At 42.8% G+C, this 22912-nt stretch overlaps 1 protein-coding gene across 2 annotated transcripts in view; it reads right to left on the bottom strand.

Annotated features, from left to right (window-relative positions):
• Positions 1–4466: 4466 nt before the first annotated feature.
• ADAM12 (ADAM metallopeptidase domain 12) overlaps positions 4467–22912 on the bottom strand; it is a 532069-nt gene continuing 513623 nt past the window's right edge. For both annotated transcript variants that reach the window (XM_063434720.1, XM_063434721.1), the window contains exons 22-24: positions 6444–6574; positions 4662–5369; positions 4467–4630 (exon numbers count right to left, since the gene is read on the bottom strand). In XM_063434720.1, the coding sequence (XP_063290790.1) occupies positions 5318–5369; positions 6444–6574 (183 nt within the window). In that variant the 3' untranslated portion in view covers positions 4467–4630; positions 4662–5317. The remainder of the gene's footprint in view (positions 4631–4661; positions 5370–6443; positions 6575–22912) is intronic.

The following is a 22912-nucleotide window of genomic DNA, read 5'->3' as shown; positions in this document are numbered from 1 at the left end:
AGCAGGACTGACACAGACTGAATCTAGCTCAACTCGTATTCTTGTTGAATGATGACGAAGTGAAACATCATTATCACATACCAAGCAGGAGCTTTGGCGGAAGGGGAATCCTCTGTTTTTGTCACATGATTTAAAAAGCAATTAAGGGGACTAATGTTTTGCTTGAATGGATTTATGTTTTGGTTTTTTTCAAGAAGTATATTGTGTTACGGCAGATTCTTAAAGCAAATAGACAGTGTAAATCTGTTAAGAGTGATAAAAAAAAAAAAACACACACCCGCACATTTCTTTGAAATATAGTTTATTGCTTGCATAGTTTTTTTCATTAGATAAAAAATTTTCTAGAACTTTTTCACCAGTTTGTACGCAGGAAACAGTATGAACTGGGGTGTTCTGCACATCTGCTGGTAGTACAATGTATTTGTCAAGAAATGTCTAGTATATGCATACAAAATAAGGACATAATTCATTCATGGTACATAAAGCAGATACATTTGATTACGTATTTTAATAGCTGTTTGTACTGAGCTTCAAGACTAATGGTATTCCAGCTGTCAGAAATGCGGCATTAAATAAGCATAACAGATCTTTTTTTTTTTTAACATAATAAATATATATATATATATATATAAACCTGTGTGTATTTCCCACTAGCATTCCTGTGCTTGTTCGCAACGGCTAATTATTTCTGGATACAGTACTGATTAGATAATTATAATTTTAGTCTAATAGCTGCCATACCTGCGACTTTGCCGGATATTCCCTGGAGACTCTGGGTTTGACAGCCAATTGCCTGGCCTCTTTTCAGTGCATTGATCCCTGAAAAGAGGAAGGAGAGATCTCAAAGTCTCCAATATCGTTTGGTATGATAAACACGAACTACCACTGTGAGCTAAATAAGAGGCGTACGACTAAGGACTGGCAGTCTTGCTGTTGTGGAATGCAAACTGGGTATTCTAATAAGGTTATAGATCACATCATGCAATATATTGCTCATTGCCATATATTCACTAGCAACTGCGTGGCCTTTATTTTATAATAAATAACATATACATAAAATTCTTGGTAGGAAGGTGTATATTTCAATAATCTCTGCTGTCATAAACCCATTTAACCATTCACAGTTTGATGCCATTATGAGAAGTCATTTGGGGGGGAAAGCCAGAGATGATAATTTTTCCACTATTGACATGTTGACATATTAGATAAAGACATTTAACCGTGTATCAATTTGCAATATATTTCACACAGTATCAACAGTACGTAACGTGAAGCATCTGCTATAAGGTAGTGTATTAAAGAAAAACAAACATGTATTCCTGACACTATAGTCCTGATGTGGCATTTTAGGTGACCGGCCCTGCTCCGATCACGTTGAAAAGGTTATTTTACTCGCCTTTTCTCCTACACCGCACCGGTCTCGCCGTGGCCTGGCTCCGCCTCAATCTTTATAATCTCAGCCAATCTAATGTTTTCACACAGGAAATCATTGGAGGGCTACTGTGCATGTGCAGCATAGAGATGTATTGAATCAGTGCATCTCTATGGTGAGCTTTTACTTGAAAAGGCTTCAGGGACAAGCTATAGACACCAGAACAATTAAGTTGTAGTGGTTCTGGTGACTAAAATGTCAATTTAAGCTGCAGAAATCAATAGTAATTCTATTAAAATGCCGCAGCAAAACAAACGTAAAGGGCAAGTGTGCACTTTTAACCTCAATCTTTTATAAGACAAAATATACTTCGCTACACTGATATTCTTAAGGATGAATCTTGCATGATAGAGGCACCTGAGTAGGCTGATTCACATTGCCTTTTTAACCTGAAATATGTATGTAAAGTAGACACCATAGTTAAAACTGTGGTTCACAAAAGCATACACTGATCAGCCACACCATTTAAATATTGTGTAGGTCCCCCTCTTGCTGCAAAAACAGATCTGATGCGTCGAGTCATAGACTCCACAAGACCTCTGACCATGTCCTGTGGTATCTGTACCAATATATTCTGCAAGTTGGGGCCTTCCCTTAATCAGATTTGATATTCCAGCACATCCCAGAGATACTCAATCGGATTGAGAACTGGTGAATTCGGAGGCCAAGGCAACCCCTTGAATTCATTGTCGTTCCTCAAACCAGACATGAACAATTTGTGTATTATCCTGCTAAAAGAGGTCACTGCCTCTTTCAGCAGGATAATGCACCCTACCACACTGTGAAGGGGTGTACGTGGTGTGCAACAATCTCTAGCTAGGTGGTATGTGTCAAAGTAACATCCACATGAATGCCAGAACCCAAGGTTTCCCAGCAGCATAACACTGCCCCTGCTCGTCTGCCTTCTTCCCATAGTGCATCCAGCTGCCATCTCTTACCCAGGTAAACTATGCACACGCACGCAGCTATCCACCTGATCGAACAGAAAACGTGATTCATCAGACCAGGCAACATTCCTCCATGGTCCAGTTCTGACGTTTACGTCACCACGGTGCTTTTAGTGGTGGACAGGAGACATCCTGGGCACTCTGACCGGTCTGTAGCTTTGGTGCCCCATATGCAGCAACCTGCCATGCACTGTGCGTTCTGACACATTTCTGTCATGGCCAGCATTAAGTTTTTCAGCAATTTCAGCTACAATAGCTCTTTTGTGTGATTGGACCAGACAGGCTAGCCTTCGCTCCCCACTTACATCAATGAGCCTTGGGTGCCCATGAACCTGACGCCGGTTCAACAGTTATCTTTCCTTGCGCCGCTTTTGGTAGGTACTAAGCACTGCACACCTGGAACACCCCACAAGACTTGCTGTTTTGGAGATGCTCTGACTCCGTCATCTAGCTATCGCTATTTGGCCCTTGTCACTCAGATCTTCTCACTTGCTAATTTTTCCTGCTTCCAACACATGAAATTCAAGAACTGACTTTTCACTTGCTGCCTAATATATCACACCCCTTAACAGGTGCCATTTTAACAATAAAATCAATGTTTATCACTTCACCTGTCAGTAGCTTTAATGCTGTGACTGATGAGTGTGTGTGTCCTGAAGCTGCCCGAGATTTAAATTATTCAGTTCAACATTAGCCAAAGCACACTAGAGCGCATTTAGTGACGGGTGGGCCCCCATTTTTGTCATACCACTCAAATTGAGGGACACAAATCAAGGAAATAACACAACACTCCTTGCATCTAAACCACTACGATGAGCTGTAGTGGTTATATTGATTAAAGTGCTCCTTTAAGCCTGTCAAATTCCTTCTTCACATACAGAGGAAACTTTCATATATATATATATATTTCTTATAAACTGAATTTGAAGATAGTATTACAGTTTTGCTTGTGCAGAAAACAAAATAGCTTTTCACATATTTATACTTTTACCGTTTGAAAAGCCATTCATTTTGACTTTCTAAAACACAATGAGCCTCTATTTTGATTCTTGCTTTTCCTAGAATATAGACTAGGTCTCTTTCCTTAGCAGAAGGATGGCAAAGCTACAGTGCCTCAGAGCCAAATCTCATGTAATAACCGTCACGCAATAGGTCTTACCCCCACTTTTCCGGTCCCTCTTCGGTGAGGGAGTTGACCCAGGATAAGTGCCCATGTATGTGTGTTGCTTTCTGACATTTATGGTAAAGTTTAGTTTCTACCCTACTAGTAATGACTCAATCCTACACTTTCTACTACAGGAGCTTACCTGCATTGTACCAAATACGAACGTTTCAGTTGACACTACCCATTGGTACCGTAACGTTGGGATGATAAGTATCCATGTACATATATTATTTTCTACCACTTATAGTATAGTTTAGTCACTATCCTACCGGTAGGGACATAAACCCACGCTTTCTACCACAAGAGCGTACCCGCATTGTTTTAACCACAAATGTTCCGGGTGCTACTTCCCATTGGTATCATGACGATTAAACCCGACAAGTGAAGTGTCAGGTTGTACAGCTAAGCCGTTAATTGGATCCCCCAGGCTAACATAAGCAGAGTTGTACCCCTGACTGAAGTGATACTCCTGAATGCTTCATCACTTCTTTCGGTAATCCTCTAAAGAGATTATGCCTATATATGCCTATTCATAGCAACTATGCTTTTTCCTATTTGTTTAATCCATAATACATATCTCCCGCACGTTAGAAATTTGACTTACATATGGTTATCTGTGTTTTCCTAAGTAATATGCCTTTCTCGTAAGCAACTCTGATATTGCATGCTCACTACGTACGGATTTATATTTCAGAGTAATGCCTTCTTTAGCCTCTGCGTAGGCTCCTATACACTTTCCTTTGCTGGACATACGGAGCCTCTGCGTAGGCAACGGTGCATTAATTGTTTAAACCTGTTTTATGTCTGCTATAAATTTGCATACAAAAAAAACCAACAAAATTAACACAAATCTCGTTTAATTGTTACTTGACCTAAATTTTGCCTTTTATATATTTGAGTTGCCAGAATCACTGCTTAGCAAATAAACCCCAATAACAGAAACAGTATTATTTATTTACTTGTAGTGTGCGGTAACCTATTATGGAGAGTATTCCTCAAAATGCAACTCGGCTGATTCATCGTGCAGTAAATTATGTTAAAAGTTCCAATGACTCCCTTTCTTAAGATCATAGCAGAGTGATTTACCTTAACTTGAGATCATAGCAGAGTGATTTACCTTAAGTACAATCATAGTGCTCTTTTGATGAATATGATGGACACTTAATAATCTCCGTAGTGACCAACTACAGTGCAAATAGTCACTGGAGAGCCCACAACATTAAACTCTACATCTTTGCAATAACACTAACCCTCTTAATAAAAGTTAATAAGCGAACTCTATCAAATGTATTATCGACTAAATAATTCCAGTAATATTTGCTAAAGTGGAAGGGAAGGGTAGTTACGGATTGTATATTTAAAGCTACTAGTTGAGATTGTGCCTTTTGTTTTCTGCTTTTTGAAAAATAGTCAAGTTACAACAAATCTTAATGTAGAATCTGTTGTAATAAAAAAGGTAAAAATGTTTCAAGTGTATTAACAATTATAAAAAAAAAAAAATCCTTTTTACGAACAAAACTCCTCTGGTTAAATATTTTTAATACAATGCACTGCACTGTACTAAATATGAAACATAAATTAATAATTTACAACAACCTGAGGAAACACATTAGAGCACCACACTATCGCATAGCACCAAAGGTCATCGAGCACAGTTCTTCTTTCAAAATATTAGTTTTACATGATAGCAATCTACATTGTGTTGATGTACGTAAACAAACTCAACGTTGAGCTAAAACATAGTGCAAATTTCACCAAAGGATTTGTAACATCTCATTTCAGATGGATCGATTGAGGATGTTGAGGTGGGCACTTGGGTGCTGGTCTGAAATAAACAACAATACATTTGTGTTATTTATAAAGCGAATTCTAAGACTAAGTACCAAAACCACTTTAGCTCAATAAGATGGTTTTGGTGCATTCATCATTGCCTCTGCTGTCTCATTGATAAATAAGCTGCTGTTTACAAGTTATTTCTGCATCCCTAGCCACACCTCCCTGGCTATGACTCACACAGCCTCCCTACACATGTCCTGACAAGAAGTGTTAATTTGGAATCATAATGCAGAGTCAATAATTTCTCCTCTTCTGCCCTCTCAATGGGCTGCTAGTGCATAGCATCCTCCTGTGTGAGATTATATAAAGAAGAAAACAAAAATAATCTCAACTTCACAGGAAGAAAAAAGTTTATTAAATGAGCACTATAGTGCCAGGAAAACACTATAGGGTTATTAAATCCCCCCTCTCTCGTGGCCCCCCTCCCGCTGGGCTGAAGGGGTTAAAACCCTTTCAGCCACTTACCTTAATCCAGCACCAGGCTCCTTCTGTGCTGGTGATCTCTCCTCCCCTGCCGACGTTAGCTCTTGAGTGGAGCCGAATGCACATGTGCAGCCAGAGCCGCGCGCACATTCAAACCGCCCATAGGAAAACATTACTCAATACTTTCCTATGGTGATCTGATGCGATTTTCACACATTTAGAATTGCAGAAGCGGCCTCTAGTGGCTGTCAGGGAGACAGCCAGTAGAGGCTGGATTAACCCTGCAGTGTAAATATAGCAGTTTCTCAGAAACTGCTATGTTTTCAGCTGCAGGGTTAAAACTAGGGGGACCTGTCACCCAGACCACCTCATTGAGCTGAAGTGGTCTGGGTGCCTATAGTGGTCGTTTAACTTAATTGAATAACTTGCAGAAGAGAGAGGACGTCGGAACCTTGGAAAATAATTTAGAAAAACTAATAAGTACATAAATATGTTTTTCCCTAAAATTAGTCAAAGTCTAGGTTAGTGGTCATGCATTATGCAACTCAAAGGGTTAGCTGTAAAGTGCATTGGTATAAGCGTTTTTGAGAAAAACAAACCGTGGTATTCCTAACGTTGTTATACAATATAGTCCACATACCTCACAGGAGTGATTCGATGCTCTGTTCCTTGACGGTCGTACATGGAGCTTAAGGCACTGTCACAGCGGGCATTTTTAATCGAAGGATTCGCTGGCAGTGGTTTCTGTGGCGGGCTTGGTATGTATGATTCCTATAAGCAAAATAAAAAACATAAAAAAGTAATTGAAGCATTTTAAATAAAAATGTGAAGCTAGTGTCTTCCACCCAAATGCTTCGTAAACATTTACAGCTTGAAATGTTTGACCTGTGTCGTTTCACTGTAGCACTTTATGGACCTTGCCTTCACAGGTGAGGAAATCCGGTGATTTAAAAATGATCTGTACAGTGCTAGATAGATTTATGTCACCATAGACAAAACAGAAACAGACCGCTGCTTTCAATTTTGTCATATTTCACGGAACACTAACTTTGCAAGGAGACAGATTAACCAACAGGTAAACTAGAAATCTTCCTTGAACATTTGTTAATATGAGGAGTTTGTGACACGGATAATGGAAAGCAGTACAAAGAAGACCCCCATTGACATAAACTGGGGTTAATGTGTTAGGTCTTTTTAGGCCGATTCTGGAAAGACACTCAAGAGAATATTTAAAGCACCATAATCACTACAAAATACATTTTAGGGACTTTCATGCCAGTAGTGCCTTTGCACCCCCATTGTAAATAGGCAAACTGTTCTAAATTAGTTCTAAAAAACAAACTAACAAACAAAAATCTCAAACACTATGCACTTTCCAAGCAAGAGCTTCTGGCTCTTCTGTAGCCTTAGTGGAGACGGAGAGCAGGACTCCGCAAACCCCAAGTAAAAAGTTAAACCATTATACTCCTGGCACCATAACTATTGCAGCACACTGTAGTTGATATATTGTTTGGAGTGTTCGTTTAATCAAAACGCCTTCGGAAAAATGTTTTAAAAACTGATGTGGCTGTAAATGTTGAGCTCTAGAGCAGAGGTAGGCAACCTGCGGCAAGCAATATATTTTGGACTAAGTCTCCCATAACGCTCTTATGGCCATGATGGTGGAAAAGCATCAAAGGAGATGTTGTCCACAAAATCTGGAGTGTCAAAGGTTACCTGCCCCTGCTCTAGAGTGTCTAGTAAGTATACTCCGATAATTAGAGAATATAGCGCTGACAAGCTAGAAGTAATGGAGCAGAAAGGTAATGATTAACACAATAATATTTATATGTAAAGCTAAATGCAACCAATTTCTCTAACAGCAGTGTTGAATGAGGCCAATTAAATGTTCACTACACAAATAATGGTACTGTTTACTTACAGTGTGTGTGTACATATTCGATAGGAAAACATTTTTTTTTCAATAGAACAAACAGAAAAATGTTCTAGTTCAAGAGAGCAGACTAAACGTGGTTGGTGCACATTGGTCTTTTAAAGACCCCTTGTGTATATTCACTGGAGAAGAGCATCTCACGGGGCAGATCGTGTGCATGCCCTTGGATTTCTGCAGCCTATAGGCCCTATAATGCACTGCTTGGTTCAATTGTTATTTTCATTATATATAAAAACCTGACACATCATCTATAGCCTAAGCATTTTACTGCTTAAAGTGTTGCTCCAAGCATCGTAACCCTAACAGACCACTGTCAGCTGACAAAAGAAAGTAGAGGGGCAGAGCGATTGAATGCCATCTTCCAAAGTTTGGGGTTAAACTGTTTGTTACCTGATCTTTTGACTGTATTGGAATTGTGGGTTAAGTATTTTTTTGTCAGATGACCATCTCTCCTCTCCTGCTTCTGGGGATAATGCTTTCTCTTTTGGCAGTGACTGGTTAAGAGAATCAGCCTACCATGTCCACTCATACCTGGCATGAGTTGTTGGTATGGTTTAGGCAGATTGTAACGCATACTTTGCCACACCTTCAATTGCCCAGTAACCATCATTCAGTATTACATAATTTGAGAATGGTTTAACGCAGTACTATGAGCTGGCCCCAGTGGATTACAGGTACCATCACCACTTTAGTGAGATGAAGCGGCTATGGTATCTAAATTGCGTCTTTAAAGATTGCCTAACCCATGGAGCAAGGGCAAGTCAGGAGACATACTGAAATATAAGTTATATGTATGCATTAAAAATATGACAAAGAACATTTTTTTTTTCAACAAAACAGGACATCTTTCCTTTAATTCCCTTTTGCATGAAATGTAACAAGCATTCATTTTTGGATGAATCCTGGCATTGAAATATATATATAGACACAATAAATGTTGCTTTATGATGCACTGGGATTATAGAACATGTCCACTATTTCAGTTTAAGACCAGCATACCTTAGGATCTATTGTAAAGCAAAATGTTTTGCCTATTTTACACATCTACGAGAGCTTCAATAACATTTATGAGCTTCCTATATCTATGGTGTAGATTTCAAACCAGCTATAAAACAAAGGTTGTATTAAAGAGAACAAAGAGCGTCTGGTAATGCATTTAAACTAGAAGTATGGACTGAAAGGTAAAAATGCTTATTTAATGCCTGGTTAAAACAGTACTGGAATACATGAACAGCTAGCTGTGCTTACATTAAGAAAAAAAATCCCTCTCCATTTCCAAGAGAATTAGAGAAATGTTTGACAACAAACATATTAGGTAGAGACTTTAACCCCTTAGTGACCAGACCCTTTTCCAATTTTCTTACCGTTAAGGTCCAGGGCTATTTTTACATTTCTGCTGTGTTTGTGTTTGGCTGTAACTTTCCTCTTACTCATTTACTGTACCCACACATAGTATATACCGTCTTTCTCGCCATTAAATGCTCTTTCTAAATATACCATTATTTTCATCATATCATAAAATTTTCCAATAAAACAAATGATAAAATATGATGAAAAAATGTAAAAACACACACGTTTTCTTACTTTGACCCCCAAAATCTGTTACGCATCTACAACCGCCAAAAAACACCAGTGCTAAATATTTTCTAAATTTTGTCCTGAGTTTAGAAATACCCAAATACCCAATGTTAACATGTTCTTTGCTTTTTTTTGGAAAGTTATAGGGCTAAACGTACAAGTGGGACATTAATTCAAAATATATATTTTTAAAATGTATCAATAGTGAAATTGTAACACTGTTATCTGTCATAAATCTCTGTATCACACCTCACATGTACATATTTTATTAAAGTAGACAACCCAGGGTATTCAATATGGGGTATGTCCAGTCTTTTTTAGTAACCACTTGGCCACAAACACTGACCAAAGTTAGCATTTATATTTGTTTGTGTGTTAAAAATGCAAAAAACTATTATGAACGCTAACTTTGGCCAGTGTTTGTGACTAAGTGGCTACTAAAAAAGACTGAACATACCCCATTTGCAATACCTTGGGTTGTCTTCTTTTGAAAATTGTATGCCATCATGGGGGTACCTGTTTTTACCTGTTGATATTACGTCATAAACAGATAATTGTCTTTCATCGTGTGCTACAAAGCTAGTTATCAATAGGGAACCTGGAAGAATAAACCAATTTATTTTCTCATCAACGGGTATGGATACATTATTTGCATATAGTCTACGCCAGTTTCAGTTTTATAGAATTCATAAAAATTATCATTCATTATATTGTATAAGAAATGTAAAGAAAACAGGTCATTTAACAGGTCATTTTCTTTCGTGAAAATATTCCTAGTTCATTTTGATATCGTTCTAAATTGGTTTTAAATTATTTAGCAACAGCCACATCAAAAAGGCAATACAAGGAAAGCAGCCAAATATTTGATGATGATATCATTCATGTTTTACGCTCTTTCAACTTAGCATGCCAGTCCCAATTGGGGGTAAAGTGTGCATGTGGAAAAAGTGGAATTATCAGTAGGTTCCTTTTTCACATTTACAGCTCTGTGACCATTGAATATCACAAGATCTTTTTGTTTACGAAAAGAGAAAAAAACTATACCACAAAAATTGAATGTACTGTGCAAAGAGCTTTGAACAGTTGTTTAATATTCCTTTGCTCTCCAGGCTAGCATTCAAGAAACTGATACCACAACTGTAACTTCAAGAATAAAGCAAAGAGAAAAGCGATATTGCTAAAGGCAATGGTTCCATTGAGTATTTAAGTGTTAATTTCAATGTTTTAATTTAACTTTTGGAGTATCAGTGAACCACCTGCAGGCCAGTACAATAGGCTCCCTGAGAGGCTACTTATAGGTGAGGCGTTGCTGAAGTGCTCAAGTATGGTCTAAAATCCCCTGTGTTTTTTTCCCAAGTGTAATGAGAGTGCATTTAAATATAAGCTTGAGCTTCCCAGTCTTCCCGGACCTTGGGTTACAGAGATGCTCTGTTGGGATGATTGGGTGGACTGATGCAATTGTAACACTTGATAAGAGAGTATCGGGTAAAGCAAGGTTTTGTAAATGCAACCTTCCTGTGCAATGATCCTTCTCTTAAAGGATCACTATAGTGTCAGGAAAACAAAGCGGTTTTCCTGACACTATAGTGCCCTGGGGGTGCCCCAACCCTCAGGGTCCCCCTCACATGGTGCTGAAGGGGTTAAAACCCCTTCAGCAGCTTACCTCAATCCAGCCCTCGACCTCTCCTTACCTGCCGATACCAGTCCCCCTGTGACGTCAGCAGAGCCGAATGCACATGCGCGGCAAGTGCCACATGCGCATTCAAAGTGTCCATAGGAAAGCATTTCTCAATAGTAAGATATCCAAGAGGCTGGCTTAACCCCAAATGTAAACATAGCAGTTTCGCATCTGAAGGGTTAAAACCTGAGGGACCTGGCACCCAGACCACTTCATTGAGCTGAAGTGTAGTGATGTACCGAACTGTCCGCCGGCGAACAGTTCCCGGCGAAATTAGCGTGTTCGCGTTTGCCGCGGCGGGCGGACACATGCGCAGTTCGATCCGCCCCCTATTCGTCATCATTGGGCAAACTTTGACCCTGTGCCTCTCGGTCAGCAGACACATTCCAGCCAATCAGCAGCACTCCCTCCCTTCCACACCCTCCAACCTCCCTCCCAGCATCCATTTTCGATTCATTCGGAAGATGCATGCTTAGTGAGAGGAGGGAAAGTTTAGCTGCTGCTGATTAGATAGGGAAATTGATAGCTAGGCTAGGGTATTCAGTGTCCACTACAATCCTGAAGGACTCATCTGATCTCTGCTGTAAGGACAGCACCCCAAAAAGCCCTTTTTAGGGCTATAACATCAGGCTGCTTTTTTTTTTTTCCTGTGTAATGTAATTGCAGGTGCCTGCCTGCCAGCTTCTGTGTGAGGTTCACATTGGATACTGTGCCTACTTGCCCAGTGCCACCACTCATATCTGTTTTAACAATAGGTTAAGCTTTACATTTAAAATAAATATTTTTTTTTCACTGTAATAGAAGAGCAGTTGCCTGCCTGCCAGCTTCTGTGTGAGGTTCACATTGGATACTGTGCCCACTTGCTCAGTGCCACCACTCATATCTGTTTTAACAATTGGTTAAGCTTTAGATTTAAAATAAATAATTTGTTTTCATTGTAATAGAAGAGCAGTTGCCTGCCTGCCAGCTTCTGTGTGAGGTTCACATTGGAAACTGTGCCTACTTGCCCAGTGCCACCACTCATATCTGTTTTAACAATTGGTTAAGCTTTACATTTAAAATATTTTTTTTTTTCACTGTAATAGAAGAGCAGTTGCCTGCCTGCCAGCTTCTGTGTGAGGTTCACATTGGATACTGTGCCCGCTTGCCCAGTGCCACCACTCATATCTGTTTTAACAATTGGTTAAGCTTTAGATTTAAAATAAATAATTTGTTTTCACTGTAATAGAAGAGCAGTTGCCTGCCTGCCAGCTTCTGTGTCAGGTTGGATGCCTTGCCCATTTGCACAGTCAGTGCCACCACTCATATCTGTTTTAACAATTGGTTAAGCTTTAGATTTTAAATAAATAATTTTTTTCACTGTACTAGAAGAGCAGTTGCCTGCCTGCCAGCTTCTATGTCAGGTTGGATGCCTTGCCCATTTGCACAGTCAGTGCCACCACTCATATCTGTTTTAACAATAGCTTAAGCTTTAGATTTTAAAGAAATCATTTTTTTTTCACTGTAATAGAAGATCAGTTAGTTGTCTGCAAGCGTCTGGGTGTCAGGCCTACTTCAGCGTGTGCTCTGCAGACCTGTGCCAGCGTGCTTTGACAGTTGCCAATCATATCTGGTGTCTCTTTAGCGTGCTTTTACAAAGAAAAAAGGTTTCCAGTGTAAGCTAATAGCAGACAGTCAGTGTCCTTCAAGCGGCTCTGTCAGGCCTTCCTTCAGCGTGTGCCCTGCACAACCCTGCCAGCGTACTTTGACAGTTGCCACTCATATCTGGTGTCTCTATAGCGTGCTTTTACAACCAAAATTTTGTTTCCACTGTAATAGAAGAGCAGTTGCCTGCCTGCAAGCTTCTGTGCCGTTCACATTGGATACTGTGCCCACTTGCCCAGTGCCACCACTCATATCTGTTTTAACAATTGGTTAAGCTTTAGATTTAAAATAAATAATTTGTTTTCACTGTAATAGAAGAGCAGTTGCCTGCCTGCCAGCTTCTGTGTGAGGTTCACATTGGATACTGTGCCCACTTGCCCAGTGCCACCACTCATATCTGTTTTAACAATTAGTTAAGCTTTAGATTTTAAATAAATATTTTTTTTCACTGTAATAGAAGAGCAGTTGCCTGCCTGCCAGCTTCTGTGTGAGGTTCACATTGGATGCCCACTTGCCCAGTGCCACCACTCCTATCTGTTTTAACAATTGGTTAAGCTTTAGATTTTAAATAAATAATTTTTTTCACTGTAATAGAAGAGCAGTTGCCTGCCTGCCAGCTTCTGTGTGAGGTTCACATTGGATACTGTGCCTACTTGCCCAGTGCCACCACTCATATCTGTTTTAACAATAGCTTAAGCTTTCGATTTAAAAGAAATAATTTTTTTTCACTGTAATAGAAGAGCAGTTAGTTGTCTGCAAGCGTCTGGGTGTCAGGCCTACTTCAGCGTGTGCTCTGTAGACCTGTTCCAGCGTGCTTTGACAGTTACCAATCATATTTGATGTCTCTATAGCGTGCTTTTAAAACCAAATTTTTTTTTCACTGTTATAGATTGAATAGCAGTTACTTGTCTTCAAGCGGCTCTGTCAGTCCTTCCTTCAGCGTGTGCTCTGCAGAACTGTTCCAGTGCACATTGCCAATCATATCTGGTGTCTCTATAGCGTGCTTTTAAAACCAAAATTTATTTTTCACTGTTATAGATTGAATAGCAGTTACTTGTCTTCAAGCGGGTGTCTCAGGCCTACAGTGTGTGCTCTGCAGAACTGTTACAGTTCACATTGCCAATCATATCTGGTCTCACAGTAGCTTGCACGCATAGTACCACTAATCCCCCAAAAAATTACAGGCAGAGTCAGGCCACCCCGCAGGGGCCGTCGTGGTCGTGGTGCTGTGATTCCCTTTTGCCCTAGAATAATGCCCAGTTTTCAGAAGCCACGTACCCTGAACTTGAAAAGTTCTGAGGACATAGTTGACTGGCTAACACAGGACACCCAATCTTGTACAGCCTCCGCTCGGAACCTTGACGCACCATCCTCCTCCAGCTTAGCTTCAGGCACCTCTCAAGATGGCACTCACCTGCCTGCCGCCACCACCAAAACTAGCACCACAGCCGCTTTACTTGGTATGTCAGAGGAGTTATTCACACACCCGTTTGAAGAAATGAGTGATGCGCAACCATTATTGCTAGAGGATGTAGATAACAGGGATATGTCTCAGGCAGGCAGCATTAAACACATGGAGGTACGGTGTGATGATGATGATGTTGTACCCGCTGCTGCTTCCTTTTCTGAGTTGTCAGATACAAGCAAAGCGGTTGATGATGACGATGCGTCCATGGATGTCACGTGGGTGCCCGCTCGGCAAGAAGAAGAACAGGGCGAAAGTTCAGATGGGGAGACAGAAAGGAGGAGGAGACGAGTTGGAAGCGGGGGGGGTCGTCGCAAGGAGCTAGTGGCACAGTCAGACAGCATGCATCGGCACCCGGGGTCAGCCCGACAGCACGCCAATCAACGCATGCTGTGTCCACCACCAGAATGCCGTCATTGCAGAGCTCAGCAGTGTGGCATTTTTTTTGTGTGTCTGCCTCTGACAACAGCGATGCCATTTGCAACCTGTGCCAAAGGAAACTGAGTCGTGGGAGGTCCAACACCCACCTAGGTACAACTGCTTTGCGTAGGCACATGATCTCACATCACAAACACCTATGGGATCAACACATGAGTACAAGCAGCACGCCTACTCTAAGCCGCCATCCTCCTCCTGGTCCAGCATCTTCAGCCACGTCAACCACTGCTGTCCTTCTTGCCCCCTCTCAACCATCCGCCACTCCGTCTCCCGCCTTGAGCAGTTCCCGCTCATCTGCCCACAGTCATGTGTCTGTCAAGGACATGTTTGAGCGTAAGAAGCCAATGTCACCAAGTCACCCCCTTGCCCAGCGTCTGACAGCTGGCTTGTCCGAACTATTAGCCCGCCAGCTTTTACCATACAATCTGGTTGAGTCTGAGGCGTTCAAAAAATTTGTAGCTATTGGGACACCGCAGTGGAAGGTACCCGGCCGGAATTTCTTTTCACAAAAGGCAATCCCCAACTTGTACTCGATTGTGCAAAAGGAAGTCATGGCATGTCTGGCACACAGTGTTGGGGCAAGGGTCCATCTGACCACTGATACCTGGTCTGCAAAGCATGGTCAGGGCAGGTATATCACCTACACTGCGCATTGGGTAAACCTGCTGACGGCTGACAAGCAAGGAATGCGTGGCATTGCAGAGAAGTTGGTGACACCGCCACGAATTGCAGGCAGTCCTGCTGCCACCTCCTCTACTCCTCCTACTCCATCCTCTTCCATAAACTCCTCGGCTGAGTCCTCTTGTGCCGCTGCTTCTTGCTCCACATCAACGGCACCCCCCGAGCTCCCCAGGTACTATTCCACATCCCGGATACGGCAGTGTCACGCCGTCTTGGGTTTGACTTGCTTGAAAGCAGAGAGTCACACCGGACAAGCACTCCTGTCCGCCCTGAACGCACAGGTGGAAAAGTGGCTGACTCCGCAGCAACTGGATAACGGCAAAGTGGTGTGTGACAACGGCAAAAATTTGATAGCAGCATTGAAGTTGGGCAAGTTGACACATGTGCCGTGCATGGCACATGTGTGTAATCTGATCGTACAACGCTTTGTGCATAAGTACACAGGCTTACAGGACGTCCTGAAGCAGGCCAGGAAGGTGTGTGGCCATTTCAGGCGTTCCTACACGGCCATGGCTCACTTTGCCGATATCCAGCGGCGAAACAACATGCCAGTGAGGCGCTTGATTTGCGACAGCCCTACACGTTGGAATTCAACACTCCTAATGTTCGACCGCCTGCCCCAACAAGAAAAAGCTGTTAATGAATATTTGTATGACCGGGGTGCTAGGACAGCCTCAGGGGAGCTGGGAATTTTTTTGCCACGTTACTGGATGCTCATGCGCAATGCCTGTAGTCTCATGTGTCCTTTTGAGGAGGTGACAAACCTAGTCAGTCGCAACGAAGGCACCATCAGCGACATCATACCATTTGTTTTCTTCATGGAGCGTGCCCTGTGAAGAGTGCTGGATCAGGCTGTAGATGAGCGTGAAGAGGAAGAGGAAGAGTTGTGGTCACCATCACCACCAGAAACAGCCTTATCAGCATCGCTTGCTGGACCTGCGGCAACGCTGGAAGAGGATTGTGAGGAAGAGGAGTCAGAGGAGGATTGTAGCTTTGAGGAGGAGGAGGAGGAGCAAGACCAAACACAACAGGCATTCCAGGGTGCTCGTTGTCACCTATCTGGTACCCGTGGTGTTGTACGTGGCTGGGGGGAAGAACATACCTTCAATGACATCAGTGAGGAGGAGGAACGGGAAATGAGTAGCTCGGCATCCAACCTTGTGCAAATGGGGTCTTTCATGCTGTCCTGCCTGTTGAGGGACCCTCGTATAAAAAGGCTGAAGGAGAACGACCTGTACTGGGTGTCCACGCTACTAGACCCCCGGTATAAGCAGAAAGTGGCGGAAATGTTACCGAATTACAACAAGTCGGAAAGGATGCAGCATATGCAAAATAAATTAAAAAGTATGCTTTACACAGCGTATAAGGGTGATGTCACAGCACAACGGGAATCTAACAGGGGGAGAGGTGAAAGTCATCCTCCTCCTCCCACGACCACGCCGGCAAGGACAGGACGCTTTAAAGACGTGTTGTTGATGGAGGACATGCGGACCTTTTTAAGTCCTATGCATCGCCACAGCCCTTCGGGATCCACCCTCAGAGAGCGACTCGACCGACAGGTAGCAGACTACCTCGCCTTAACTGCAGATATCGACACTCTGAGGAGCGATGAACCCCTTGACTACTGGGTGTGCAGGCTTGACCTGTGGCCTGAGCTATCCCAATTTGCGATAGAACTTCTGGCCTGCCCCGCTTCAAGTGTCCTGTCAGAAAGGACCTTCAGTGCAGCAGGAGGTATTGTCACTGAGAAGAGAAGTCGCCTAGGTCAAAAAAGTCTAGATTACCTCACCTTTATTAAGATGAATGAGGGATGGATCCCGAAGGGACTGACACTGGGCGATACATTCGCTTAAAAAAGGCCTGATGAGATGAGCTGCCTTGGGCTAAAAATGGTCCACACGCTGCTGTATTTTAGCTCTGAATGACGTTTGATTTGCGTGACTTATCCGCCACCAACTAGGGTTCAAGCCGCCATGTTTTAGGGCACTTTCTGCCTGTGAAACAAACATAAATGTTTCTGGCCGCTGCTACAATACCAAATTTTTCAGGCATGTGTACATGCCTAATTTTTAGGCCCACTGGTGCAGCACTGTGGCTTCAAAAACCAAACCAAAAATTAAAATCCTCCAAGATGGCACCAATATACCAGTGGTCTAAGCATCTTCCCACCTTGGCCTAAAAAGGGGAGGTGATTCAACAATTAAAAATCTCTGCCATTTACACGTCCACTGATAGGAGACGCGGAAGGTATTAAACTGATATGAACAATACTCCACTCCTATCAGTAGGTCCGTCCCATTGTGATTTATGCCCCCCACCCACCACCCAGGGATGGGGGCCGGGGGGAGGAAAGTAGGCCCCCCCATTGTGATTTATGGCCCCCACCCACCGCGCAGGGGTGGGGGCCGAGGGGGGGAGGACAGTAGGTCACCCCATTGTGATTTATGGCCCCCACCCACCGCGCAGGGGTGGGGGCCGAGGGGGGGAGGAAGTAGGTCCCCCCATTGTGATTTATGGCCCCCACCCACCGCGCAGGGGTTGGGGAGGACAGTAGCTCCCCCCAGTGTGTATCATGGGCTTTGAGGACAGGTGTCAATCCATACCTGCCAAGTGACCCTATGTAGGGGTAACAGTCCCTATTTTGCTCTGTGTCAGTGTGTATCATGGTCTCTGTGGACGGGGAACAGTCTCTATTCTGCTCTGTGTCAGTGTGTATCAGGGGTTTTGAGGACAGGTGTCAATCCATATCTGCCAAGTGACCCTATGTAGGGGTAACAGTCTCTATTCTGCTCTGTGTCAGTGTGTATCATGGTCTCTGTGGACGGGGAACAGTCTCTATTCTGCTCTGTGTCAGTGTGTATCATGGTCTCTGTGGACAGGGAACAGTCTCTATTCTGCTCTGTGTCAGTGTGTATCAGGGGTTTTGAGGACAGGTGTCAATCCATATCTGCCAAGTGACCCTATGTAGGAGGAACATTCCCTATTCTACTCTGTGTCAGTGTGTATCAGGGGTTTTGAGGACAGGTGTCAATCCATATCTGCCAAGTGACCCTATGTAGGGGGAACAGTCTCTATTCTGCTCTGTGTCAGTGTGTATCAGGGGTTTTGAGGACAGGTGTCAATCCATATCTGCCAAGTGACCCTATGTAGGAGGAACATTCCCTATTCTGCTCTGTGTCAGTGTGTATCAGGGGTTTTGAGGACAGGTGTCAATCCATATCTGCCAAGTGACCCTATGTAGGGGTAACAGTCTCTATTCTGCTCTGTGTCAGTGTGTATCAGGGGTTTTGAGGACAGGTGTCAATCCATATCTGCCAAGTGACCCTATGTAGGGGTAACAGTCTCTATTCTGCTCTGTGTCAGTGTGTATCAGGGGTTTTGAGGACAGGTGTCAATCCATATCTGCCAAGTGACCCTATGTAGGGGGAACAGTCCCTATTCTGCTCTGTGTCAGTGTGTATCAGGGGTTTTGAGGACAGGTGTCAATCCATATCTGCCAAGTGACCCTATGTAGGGGGAACAGTCTCTATTCTGCTCTGTGTCAGTGTGTATCAGGGCTGGGCTTTGAGGACAGGTGTCAATGTTAGGTGATTTCTGCCCTTTATGGATTAAAAGCAGACTCTGCATCAACTGTGCAATTTTCCATGGGAGTTTTGCCATGGATCCCCCTCTGGCATGCCACAGTCCAGGTGTTAGTCCCCTTGAAACAACTTTTCCATCACTATTGTGGCCAGAAAGAGTCCCTGTTGTTTTTAAAATTCGCCTGCCCATTGAAGTCAATGGCGGTTCGCGCGGTTCGCCGGTTCGCGAACATTTGCGGAAGTTCGCTTTCGCCGTTCGCGAACCGAAAATTTCGGGTTCGCGACAACACTACTGAAGTGGTCTGGTTGACTTTAGTGTCCCTTTAAATATGGTTAATGATGCTCTAGAGCAGGGATCAAAAGATGCACTAAAGATGTTGTGCTGCTTCAAACTCTTGTCAGGTCTTATGTAGTCAGGCTGAATAGGATCCTACTATTACATGTATGATGGACCATATGCGTTCTCTTCTTTTGCTGTTGATTTCTTCTGCAACAGCAGGGTCCAAAGCAGTGGCTAAATTCTTTAACATCCCACTTGCCCTATGCTGGCTTTCAAGTTTAAGAGGTGGTTTCTCAATTCGGAGGCAATTAGGGCTAAAACTGTTCTTAATGAGGATTATGTTATCTCCTCATTAACTACGTTACCAGGAATGAAAATCACGCAAAGACCCCGTGGACAAGAAATATGAAAATCTTCATAGAAAATACTTTCAGAGATCTAGGTTTTTGTTTCTTAGTTTTGTTTGGAATGGTGGGACCACTTTTCTGTTACTGTGGAAAATGTTGGTTCTCCGGCTGACAGTCTGGATAGCATATGATTCATCAAACTATAAAATAGCTTCATCTGTGATGCTTCCTTGTATGTTATTCCTTAATGCAAAGTGATTTTCTGGCCCAGTATCCATTCTTGCAGGGGCAGGGGTGTTGTCTTTCCACGGAAGGGACTTTCTGTTCCCGTTACTGCTTCTTTTATGTTGCAATTATGTGGCTTTTCCAATTATGTGGCTTTTCCAGATCTTCATGTCCCAATTATGTGGCTTTTCCAGATCTTCATGGAAAATTGATTCCTCCTCCTGGAGTAGCAGTCCAAGAATCCTGCCCTCATTCTCAAATCTTCATTCATCTTTACATCTGATGTCAATCCCTGTTGGGATCAAGACTTTTGGAGTTTCAGGGGTGCCTTGTATCTGTTTAATTTAGGCCTCTGGATACAGTTTGAGGTTTTGTCATTTTCCATTTAGAATTCCAGGATACCTGGTTGACTTATGCATTTCTAACTTGGTGTCTGACTTGAAAACCATTGTGGTGATTGCACTGTGATGGCCAGAAATATGGTATTTTGCATTCTATCTTTTACTCCTTGTAAACTCCTAGTTAAAAACCTTGTGGTTTGCCATATTGTCTGTGCAAGGGAGCTAGTTTACAACCACTCTAGACCTGAAAGATGCCTACTTTCAAATCCCGATATATTCAAAGCGTATATTCAAATAGGTTTCACAAGTATGCCTTTGATAACCACCATTACCATTTTTGTTTACCTACCATTCGGTCTGTTCACTGCCTGTTCACCAAGGTTCTGGGTATCCAGACAGGACTGACCTGTACCTTGTGAATCTCTGTGGAATTGAAGAGCTCTTCTTACATGAAGGTACTTAAAATCTGGCTCTGATAAATGAGCAGGGTTCATTTGTAGATGTGAAGGAATAGCCCCATCAATTGTTTTGGCTTATGTCGTTGGATGTATATTCGTTTTATTTTGTTTGTTTCCACCTGGTTCTGTTCCCGAACGAGGACGACCCCAGAACCTCATTAGAACTTGGAACGTTAAGTTTCCAGTTCAAAAACCGCAGAGGAAATAATTAACAGAATGCTCTACTGGGTGGCCGCCATTTCGTGCAACAGAATGCACATGGTAGATCTCCCGAATGCCGGCAGCGGGACTTTGAGTGCCTGGAATTGATTTCGGCCAGGTACTTTTAAACTATCGGACAAGGGGAGCATTCTACAAGAAAAAGATTTCATATAACTTGGTGGTTTTCATACAAAATCCCACGGATGGAGACCCGCCACTGCCACAATTTCCCTGGAACTCTTTTGGGCTTCGACCTCGTGGCAGGCGGGTCAAAACTTCCCCGTGATGGTGATTAAAAACGACCGAACCGATCTGAGTAATCTTTTGATATGATGGTCACTCAGATCAGGACTATTGTGGGTTTTCCATGTATTTGGGGGGTACTTTTGGGGTGTTCTAAAATTGTTATACTTCTCTGTACATGGAGATAATTGAGTTTGTACAGTTCCTGACTCAATTATCTCTCAGGCACAGGGGAGGAGTTTACTGACTGTATACATTTAAAGACTGTACTCACATTAAACAGTTCTACTCCCAGCATTAAACCTTGGCTCATGTGTGGGGGGATATGTGATACTGGCGATATTTCACTCAAGATTATTGGGGCTACTTTTATTTAGGGAAAAGGGAATCCCTGACGGGCATACCTTGGCGGTCCGCCACTGTAAAGTTTTCCTAAAGTTCTCTCAAACCAAGCACCAGGGTATCTATTTTGGATTCCATCTTAGTTGCAACAAGGCTTTTCCACAGAAATTGGCACAGAAAAGCGCTGCTTCTACTATTAGGTGGAATTTCACAGTGTCGTTCTTCTCTGCAGTCCATGATCTAGGAGTTAACTATGCAGGCCTTTGAAGTCACTAAATGTTACATCATGGTAGGGTCTCCATCCAGATGTCTTTGCTCAGATAGTCCTACATTGTGGAAGATAAGAAATAGATCTGATGGATTACTGGTTGAATGCCAAGGTCTATTGAGCTAATCTAGATGTCCTAGTAAATTAGTAAATCTTGCTTGGTCTATTTTCTCTGATATTTATGCTTCCTCACATTGTGCCCAAGATTGTATAGGAATCAACTCCAATGTAGTCATCCTTATAGTCACACTAAATTTGGTGCATTGCAGGTGTAAATGTCCTCACGCAAACTATGGTAGCTCCTACAACAGCTAGACCGTCTCATAAGGCCAGGATGTCAAAAGGGACCTAAGACATTGCTTTTTAATTCCCTGGTTATTGAATGTTTGATACTGTCTAATAGAGGATTATTACATAAGATCATTGGTACTCTAGTACAGTAAAAGAGAGCTGTCAGTAACTGTATGTACCCAAAGATTAGGGCAACGCACCTTTTTAGGTGTTAAAACTGCATTTGGGGGTGCAGGGCTTAACCTCGGAATGAAGCAAACGCCATTTCCTTCACCTCCGCCAGGGCTTAGCCTAATCTGTTAAATATTCTGAGTTAACTTACCCATATGACTGCCAATACCAGAAGGATTGCTTGGTGCAGTTCCAGGCAGTGGTTCATGCCTTTCTTCCAGAAATCCAGGCCAAAAAGACAGAGGAAGGGGTCTGTAGCCTACCATCTTCCCTCATTCTGACTGTCTGAGCTGCTGGGGCCTCTCACACTCTGGAATACATCGTAGTCAGAGCCCACACACTGCTCCTCGCCAGACCAGCGCTCCATGATGGGATGGCACTCACAGAAACCCCCATCAGGTACCCACATGATGCATAGGGGCCCTACTCCAGCACCAGGCTCAACACAAAAAGCACAGAAAGCCTGAGAGGCCACGGTTGACACACAGAACACCGAGCTCATCGCAACTCCGACCACACTGCAGAGCTCCAAGGAGCAAGCCCCAAACATGCCAGACTAGTCAACATTAGCCACCAAGCAGGACATTAAAAACCTGGCTGAATTCCGGCAGATTATGACGGCGGACATAGTGGTGATCCAAGACGATACACAGGTAGTCACTGACAGGGTCAGGGCCACTGAGGAGGACATCCTCGGTGTGAAACAAGAAAGGCTGAACATGAGAGATTACAAACACAGTAGGTGGAGCAAAATATATACTTTCCTCTCTTCTCAATTGGTCCAGCAATGCTGCAAAGACAGAGAGGTATACAATAGTGCAGATAACCCACAACTATATTAAATATTGCTTGTATATGAATGCACTCACAAGAGTAGAGCCATAAAAATAACCTGGCTCTGGTGTAGATGGCTTTAGGATCTATAAGGGTGATCCAAATCCCTC

The sequence above is a fragment of the Pelobates fuscus genome, chromosome 10, assembly GCF_036172605.1.
Source record: "Pelobates fuscus isolate aPelFus1 chromosome 10, aPelFus1.pri, whole genome shotgun sequence".
NCBI lineage: Eukaryota > Metazoa > Chordata > Amphibia > Anura > Pelobatidae > Pelobates > Pelobates fuscus.
This window is presented reverse-complemented; position numbering and strand designations above follow the sequence as displayed.